At 38.5% G+C, this 9,083-nt stretch overlaps 2 protein-coding genes across 2 annotated transcripts in view; one reads left to right on the top strand and one right to left on the bottom strand.

Moving 5' to 3' along the window:
- Nucleotides 1-269: 269 nt before the first annotated feature.
- On the top strand, nt 270-7,708 carry LOC118743321 (endoplasmic reticulum metallopeptidase 1). Its single transcript, XM_036475915.1, has 11 exons — nt 270-432; nt 1,525-2,206; nt 2,280-2,640; nt 2,699-3,088; nt 3,147-3,327; nt 3,391-3,575; nt 5,298-5,441; nt 5,858-6,063; nt 6,132-6,211; nt 7,149-7,351; nt 7,413-7,708. The coding sequence occupies exons 2-11, from the start codon at nt 1,527-1,529 to the stop codon at nt 7,578-7,580; spliced, it is 2,598 nt and encodes an 865-aa protein (XP_036331808.1). The 5' UTR covers nt 270-432; nt 1,525-1,526; the 3' UTR covers nt 7,581-7,708.
- Nucleotides 7,666-9,083, bottom strand: part of LOC118743322 (endoplasmic reticulum metallopeptidase 1-like) — a gene marked incomplete at its 5' end in the record, with an annotated part of 10,123 nt that continues 8,705 nt past the window's right edge. The window contains 1 exon segment of the mRNA XM_036475917.1: nt 7,666-8,241. Within this exon segment, the coding sequence (XP_036331810.1) occupies nt 8,074-8,241 (168 nt within the window).

Genomic DNA, 9,083 nt, shown 5'->3' with positions numbered 1-9,083 from the left:
AATCATAAATTTTTACGTACCTTAATATTTTAGTACGAATAATGATAAAAATAGCCCTTATTCCAACACCCTTTTTTTGTGCGTTTCCTGCGAGAAACCCCCACAATTACCATGGCTTTTACAACTTCCACACTATCGACACAGCTTATCATTTGTTGCTGATTAGCACTTAACTTACCACTTCGTTAGCTACGATCTTTTCATAACAGCTTATCTATAATTTCTCATGAAAAAATATTAATAAAGCATTAATCTATAAAGGCAGACCAGTAGCTGTTGGGACAGATGTGCAGTGCATTGACAAGTCGTGGAACAAGCACAATGTTTGCGGTCTTTTGCGGCTAATCCAATTGATTTATGTTTTTTTTTTTTAGTTTTAAATATATACAATTTAACAAATAGGGGTACTAATTCGCTGGACTTGATTTCGGGGTAAGTACCACAATATTGAATGCTGTATCTAAATCGGCCCTATCTAACATTTTTGGTTATTTATGGAGTGATGAAAAAACTCCTTAGAAAATCAAACCCTTTGGTACGAATTTCTTTGAAAGGCTGTTTTTGTTGTAAAATGTAACTATTTTTAAAATCCGATTGGTTTTTAGCAAGCAATCGGCAGACTTTTATACAGTGCCGGATTTGAAAGGAAAATGAGTTGAATGTAGAACGCATCAAATTTATTTCAAATTTATTGATTTTATCGGTCAGTTCAGATAGACCATTTACTACACTTTAATTGATTTGATAAGGTTAATTAAGTACTAATTATATTTTGATAACAGCAAACCAGATATGTATTTTGTACATTTGAACTAGAGTATATACTAGTAACAGCTACGTAAGTGCTATTTTAAGCGATATTTCGCAGGCTGTAAAGAAACAGTAAGAAAATAAACAGAATTAAAGTCAAGGAACCTCCATTTTTTTCATATCCACCCAGTGTTTGTTAGTACGTTTAGGTTTATCAATTCTATTGGACCCACATAAGAAGGTTTGCCTTGAAATGACAATTTAACCCTACAGAGTTTCAGTTGCTATTGGAAATAAATTAATTTTCTTTACAAATTTTGGAAATTGTCGATAAATCAATGAATTGCTCCTACATTCAAATCCGATTGGAAAATGTTGTGAACATAGATGATAGCAAATTTAATAAACTTCACTAATGTAAACGATATTTCCATACTGGCCAACTGCATCCAAAAAAATTGCAAATAATTGAGGTAACTTTTTTTAAGACCTCAAACGAAGGAAACTCGGCCATATCTCAAAAACCTCTTCTATATTTTTGTATTTTGACTTCAAACTCGGATTCAGCCAAGATGTGTTGAATACTTTTCGGATTCAGCGGTGAATTTTACATAAGAATGGTAAAATGTCAAATGTCGGATTTCTTGTCGACTAGTTTTATTGTCGCGAGTGCACTGCGGAATACTTTTATGAACAATTCGAATACTAAACAATTTGATTATTCAGAATCTTGGTTAATTGAATGCCTGATGTACACTCTGCTGTCTTCCACAGCCATGACCGTCAAAAAGCTGAATCTCCACCACGACAGTGTTGCGCATAAGGAAAAGAAATTGGATTGGTATTGGGCTCCCATCTACTGCGCTATCTGGTTCTTGCTTTTCTATGCTGTCGCCATACCCAGCTTCTACAACTATCCAAAAACATTGCTCATGCGCAATGAACACCAACATCCCGACGACTTCATAGGCGAACGAGCCGAATTACAACTACTCATATTGAGCCGATTCGGCGTAAAACTTTCTGGCACCATTGAAAACGAAGTATTGGCAGTGAATTTTTTACTCGGCGAAATTGAAAAAATCAAAGCACAAGCACGTCTTGATCTCTACGATATCGCAGTTGAGTTGCAATACGCATCGGGGCAATTCCAGCTGTGGGGCATGGCCACCAGTTATCACAATGTCTCCAATGTGGTGGTGAAATTGGCGCCACGAAATTTAACCACCGCTTCGTATCTATTAGTGAATGCCCACTTCGACTCGGAGGCGCACTCGCCGGCAGCTGGAGATGATGGTGTAATGATTGTGATTATGTTGGAGGCTCTACGAGTGATTTCCAAGTCAGAGCAGCCGCTCATGCACCCCATAGTATTTCTCTTCAATGGCGCTGAGGAAAGTAATCTACTGGCATCGCATGCATTCATAACACGGCACAAATGGGCGCAGTATTGCAAGTGAGTAAAAAGGAAAACGTTAATAAAAAAAAACATATCAGGCAAGCTACATATATCGTATTTGTCTTTACAGAGCGCTTATCAATCTAGACTCAGCCGGTTCGGGTGGCCGCGAAATACTCTTCCAATCGGGACCCAATCACCCATGGCTCATGAAATACTACAAACAAAGCGTGCCACGCCCATTTGCTACCACCATCGCTGAGGAGTTATTCCAAAACAATTTCGTACCCTCCGACACAGATTTCCGAATTTTTCGTGAGTATGGCCGGGTGCCTGGCCTAGATATGGCACACGCGCTGAATGGCTATGTCTATCACACCAAGTACGATACCTATGCCAATCTCGAACGACGCACTTGTCAGACAACCGGTGAGAATGTGTTGGCGCTGACATGGGCGTTGGCCAATGCGCCAGAATTGGAGAATCCTGAAGTAAGTTGTGGCATTACTTAATAGAAATGTATCTTTTAATTAACTTCCATCTCAACAGAATTATGCGGAGGGTCACACTGTATTCTACGATTATCTCGGCTGGTTCGTGATCTTCTACACTGAGCAAACTGGTGTCATAATTAATATTACCACCTCTGTTTGTGCTGTCTTCATTATTTGCATATCCATTTATCTGATGTCACGCGATGACGGAGCAGATACAATAAAACAGGTCTTCATTCGTTTCTCAACCATTGTTGGTGTGCAAATTGTGACTACACTGGTGGCTGGGGGTCTCACCTTTCTCATTGCGGTGACAATTGACGGTATAGGTGCATCTGAGTGTTGGTACTCAGAAACGTGGCTGATCTTTGGCCTCTACTTTTGTCCCATGTTCTTCGCCATGACTTTGCTACCGGCGGTGTACATGCATTGCACCAAGGAGAGGGTGAGTGTGGTTCATATATCCACATTTCTATATTCCATTACCAAATTCTTACTCCTAGTTCAACATGCGTCCTGATGACACTTTAGCCTGCTTCATGCATTCGCACTGCCTTATTTTGGTTGGCATTTGTCTGACTATGGCCGGACTCGGCATACGGTCCGCTTTCTTTCCTATGATTGCAATTTTCTTCTACACAATCTCGGTCATATTGAGTGTTGGAAATCGGCTTTGGGGAAAGAGTAAGTGTCCATTTTACTTAAAAAAAAATTTTGGAAAAACTTTGGTTTTCTTTATTTTCGTAGAATACTTATACCTGCCCATACATCTTCTATGCCAACTGGCGCCGTACTGGTTCTATACTTATCTCACATTTACTTTCCTGACAATATTCATACCCATGCAGGGACGCAATGGACCGACTAGCAAACCTGAGTTTCTTATTGCCGGTTTATGTGTTATAATGGCTATACATTTTTCCGGATTCATTGTAAGTAATGGTAATTTCATTTTATTTTTTTTTTTTCAAAAAAATATTGCCCTTCCATTTTTGGTAGAAACGAAAGCTGTATGATTCTAAATCGTGTAGAATATCTTTATATATTTACATATCGTTTCGCTCGTCTTCAATTTTAAGGAATTTTATGCTATTACAATAAATTCATCAACAAGAAGGATTTTCATAGGATTTTAAGTATTGTTGGTGCCACGCAGCAAGCGATCCTGCGTTGTCATACTCCCCTTGTCCAGGAAGGCATTTAAAAATATTTTTGTGATGCTAAAACTTTTTTTTGAGCAGAGTTTTTTCTACAATCTTACCTTCTCTGCGGATGAGCGGTCGAGGTATTGCACTTCAAGCCCTCCCACCAAAGATTCAGACCACTTTACGAGATTCCTCTAAAGTGAGGTTAAAACTTTTTCGATTGCCTTTTTCCTGGGCCGAAAATCCACTTTTTTAGAATAATAGCAAAGATATGGTTCATTATGCTCTAAAAACAATCTGTGTGAAAGAAGACAATTTTTGGTCAATATCTTGGGCTCGCCCAAGTCCAGCAAAGTTGAAGTGCTAAAAAAATTGTTCCCTTTTCTCTTCGAAAAAGGTCCATATACCAAATTATGTTTGACGAATACTTTCGAAACTACTTATAATATAATTTATTTTTTTTTACCTAATGTATTTATTAATTTTTAGTTTTACAGTTGGATTTGTAAACATTGGTGCAGCTTTCTGCTGACTGGGCCGAGCGTTGTCATCCTCGAGCTATAGTACATCGGTATACATGATTGAGAAAGAAAATTTAGTTAGCATTTTCTGCGTGAGCTGGAGAACGGGATGATCAAGTAATGATTTAAAAAACCACCAAGTGCTCTTGAAGGTCCCCTATTGCTCTCTAAGTTGCGAAGTCGCCACAAAGCCCTCTAGCAAAGCTTGTTTTCGATTAGTATGCCTATGGGTGGTATACCTGCCATGATGGCCGAGCTTCCGTTTGAAAAGTGGGCATGGCTCCTGTGCTGGCTACACTGACCAATTAGTGTAACTTTCTCTGGATATTGTCAAAACCACTTTGCCTGACTTTTGGGGGATACTCCATGTTCTATCATAAATTCTTTGACAAGTAGAAAATTTTTGTTGAGCCCCATTTGCGCAGTGTTATCACTAGATACTTCATCTCTTGCCATAACTAAATCTCCGTCCCTCCCCATTGGGTCAAATTAACTTTCCTTCTTTCTGTGATGGCGACAATGGTCGACTTTGGTGGGTTTATTGACAGGTCCTTCTTACAGCCGCTCTATAATTTTGATTTAGCCGAGAGGCCTGGCTAGAGTGCTCTTTTAAAATTAAATGAATTAAATAAATTAATACGATTTAAGTTGTATGAGGTTTAGAATGAGAGTTTGTTTTCTTCCATATTTTTACCCCGTTTGCCATTCGCATTGAGGCGGAGAGGATTTGACGCATTCGCATGATTCCGAGCTACTTTCTTTCATTTCATAGAAAATATTCTAACCAGAGAGCTTTCCAGCCTCAACATCTTGCTTAATATGATTTTATCCCTTAAGTCCTTGTAGTTTCAGACGAAAATAGAACAAAATATTTAATCGTGTTTAGTTAAACCTTCTGGTATATACTATGAGCCTTTTTATATACATAAAAAATCAATATACAGCCTATTGCTAAAGACCCTGCTCTCATAATTTTCTTATTTCATAGCTGCCTGTGTTACACAAATTTCGCAAATCAAAAACTTTCATCAGCCTATTTGGAGTTACTTGCTCAGTCTTCATTATGATCGCTTGTCTACCCGTTGGCTTCCCCTATAAGAAGGATGTAGCTGCTCAAAGAGTTTATGTGTTGGTAAGTAATGAGAACCGGTAACAACCCTTTCATTAAATTTCACTTGTGTGTAATCAAATCTTGCAATAAATTTGAAATTTCAAACCCTAGCTTAGAACCCGATGATAATACAATACGAAAGATGAATTAATCCATACAAGGAAGGAAATAACTCCAAAAAAAGTTGCCCGATAGGTGGCGCAGGGGTCGAGATGTTTGGAAAATCCATATGTATGGTCCGATTTATTTCATATTTCGAACGGACATCACTTAAATGGAAATAAATAGCTCTTGCTGGTGCGGCGGACGGTTTAATAATTTGTTTTATAAAGCACTGATAAAATCTTGGAATAAAAAACGTTTAATTCTTTCAATTACTTGTTACAAATATACCAACTTGTAACTGAAATCCAAATTCCATATTTTATTTTCCCAAGCACACCACTCGCACCTTCTACAATGAGTACGGTTTTGTCTACAGAAACGAATCCGGTTACTATGTACAACCAGTCGATAGACGCATTAATACATTGGAGAATATAATTTTTCAAAATGCTGAACCGAAATCTGCGATTGAGGCAGATTGCGCTGCGGAAATATTTTGCGGACTGCCACTTTACAATTCGCGTTGGCTGAATTGGAAGTAAGTGAAGGCAGCTAAACTATCAAATTTAAACTAGTTATGAACGCCACATTATTTTGATTGCATAGAAACTCCTCGCGCTGGATATTGGCGTCAAGCCCCAGCTTACCTATACCAACTCAACTCAAGCTAACCTCAAAAGTGTATATAACGGGTGATTTTTTAAGAGGTTGATACCTTTTTTTTTAAAAAAAACGCATAAAATTTGCAAAATCTCATCGGTTCTTTATTTGAAACGTTAGATTGGTCCATGACATTTACTTTTTGAAGATAATTTCATTTAAATGTTGACCGCGGCTGCGTCTTAGGTGGTCCATTCGGAAAGTCCAATTTTGGGCAACTTTTTTCGAGCATTTCGGCCGGAATAGCCCGAATTTCTTCGGAAATGTTGTCTTCCAAAGCTGGAATAGTTGCTGGCTTATTTCTGTAGACTTTAGACTTGACGCAGCCCCACAAAAAATAGTCTAAAGGCGTCAAATCGCATGATCTTGGTGGCCAACTTACCGGTCCATTTCTTGAGATGAATTGTTCTCCGAAGTTTTCCCTCAAAATGGCCATAGAATCGCGAGCTGTGTGGCATGTAGCGCCATCTTGTTGAAACCACATGTCAACCAAGTTCAGTTCTTCCATTTTTGGCAACAAAAAGTTTGTTAGCATCGAACGATAGCGATCGCCATTCACCGTAACGTTGCGTCCAACAGCATCTTTGAAAAAATACGGTCCAATGATTCCACCAGCGTACAAACCACACCAAACAGTGCATTTTTCGGGATGCATGGGCAGTTCTTGAACGGCTTCTGGTTGCTCTTCACTCCAAATGCGGCAATTTTGCTTATTTACGAAGCCATTCAACCAGAAATGAGCCTCATCGCTGAACAAAATTTGTCGATAAAAAAGCGGATTTTCTGCCAACTTTTCTAGGTAATAAAATTCAATGATTTGCAAGCGTTGCTCGTTAGTAAGTCTATTCATGATGAAATGTCAAAGCATACTGAGCATCTTTCTCTTTGACACCATGTCTGAAATCCCACGTGATCTGTCAAATACTAATGCATGAAAATCCTAACCTCAAAAAAATCACCCGTTAACCAATAGGAGAGTGCGTTATGGATTTAGCTTGAAATCGGCTGATCGTGTCGTTATTTATATAGACCCTTATCCGGATGCGAAAGTAGTTGATTGGACCTTTGACAAGACGCCATTGAAGAACAATTACTCAACGCCCTATTTTATATATCACATGTACTCCATGACTGAAAGCCCATTGCAATTTTGGATTGAGGTGGATGTAAGTGGCCGACAATTTAGATAATTTAAGGCAATATATTTAGCTCTTTCTTCACTTTTAGCGCGACGCCGCAGCCATTGAGAGTGCTGCACTACGTCTTGGCATAGGCGCCCACCTCCAATATCACGAATCGTACTACACAGATGAATTCAAAGCATTCTTGAAACGATTTCCCGAATGGTCATATCCAATACACTGGTCGGCTTCATTTGAAAGCCGCGTTTTTTAGTATTTTTTTTTTTTTTAATAAATCATTTTCTAAATAAAACAATTATGCTTTTTTCCTCAAACAAGCTGCGATAACGTCTCAATCGTTGAGAATGTGTATCATTTTAATTTCGATTTTAAAATAAAAAATCAATCAATATAAAAGCTAATAAGTAGTATATCCAATAATAAATATTTTTTTTTTATAAATATAAAAAAATACAACAAATAATCTTACAAATATTTTTAATTTACATAAATAAATAGCATGGCATTGTCCTTTTGCTCTGATTAAAATTGATTCAGCAGAAAGTTTCAAGCACTTTGTTCGTTGGTTTACATTTCCCTAAAATTTACAGAATATTCAAAAATTCTTAATAATAATTGTATTAAAGCTATGGCATCCATAATGAGTAATAGTTTCGGGTTTGATTCTCGTCATCATTAACATAATCATCATTATCGACAGTGTAATCAACGCCATTGTCGCCCTTAGTTACCGCATCGCCCATTGCTTATATTCGCCAGGTCTCGTAAGAGCTGGTCCAAGCACTCACTGTCGCCCAGGCAGGAAACTCCGCTACGAAATCGCGAAAATCGTCTGTGTGTGAGATATCGTCGTGTACCTTATGACCAATAACGGCAACGTCAAATGTAGCTCCTGACCAATCGGCGCTGTCATGCTGAAAGAAGGAAAGGTAATTGGTAATTTAAGGTGATAAGAAGTAGGGGTTATTTGGGTGCAGAAGTCCACGAATGTGGGGAAAGTGTCTGATCCCCATTCAATAGGGAATGGCCAGAAGCGATTCGGAGACTCGAACACCATGTCTTCAGATTCACCTTCATCAGTGAACAAATTTCCACAATCTGCATGGAGAAGGACGATGGGACGAGGTAGCGCTTCTATGCGCGACTTGAGGAGCGTATAAGCTTATGACAGCACCTCCGAAGAGGGAGAGAGGTTGGTCGACTTCGCCACGACAGGGATCATGGTAGTTAGTAGCACCAGGCAACAGCATCAGAACATCCACAAAGTCACACAGCTTGAAATGCAGGTCAAACATTCTATCAGAGAATAAAGCCGCAATCAAATGGTTTTGAGACCAAGGCGAAAATTTTTTAGTCTCTAACCAAACCGACGGTTAGATAGCCAAATAAATAGAAAAAGAGGTAAGGAATTACAAAATTAAAATGGTAAGTCATTATTTCAAGCTCCAATAAATGGTCATTGATTATAATAATACTTGTAGTATTGAGCTTTGAAGTTTAGTCTTTTAACTCTTTGAAGCTTTCCACGTGATCTATGAGGTAATTAGGAGTCGGGCTACAGCAACAAAAGCGGCCTTAAAATAGTTTCATCTTCGAGTTTGTCTTCTCTTAGGTCAGATAATCGCTCTAACTCAGGTCAAGAAGACAACTGGAGAACCAAAACCCTCTGACCTCCATTTAAACCAAGGAAAAATTGGAAATTCTCAAAAAAATTAGGCTTCTCGGGCAAAAACTAAACCAATCTATAGGATCAAAA

The sequence above is a fragment of the Rhagoletis pomonella genome, unplaced genomic scaffold, assembly GCF_013731165.1.
Source record: "Rhagoletis pomonella isolate Grant_MI unplaced genomic scaffold, Rhpom_1.0 Rhpom_scaffold_00007, whole genome shotgun sequence".
Classification (NCBI taxonomy): domain Eukaryota; kingdom Metazoa; phylum Arthropoda; class Insecta; order Diptera; family Tephritidae; genus Rhagoletis; species Rhagoletis pomonella.
This window is presented reverse-complemented; position numbering and strand designations above follow the sequence as displayed.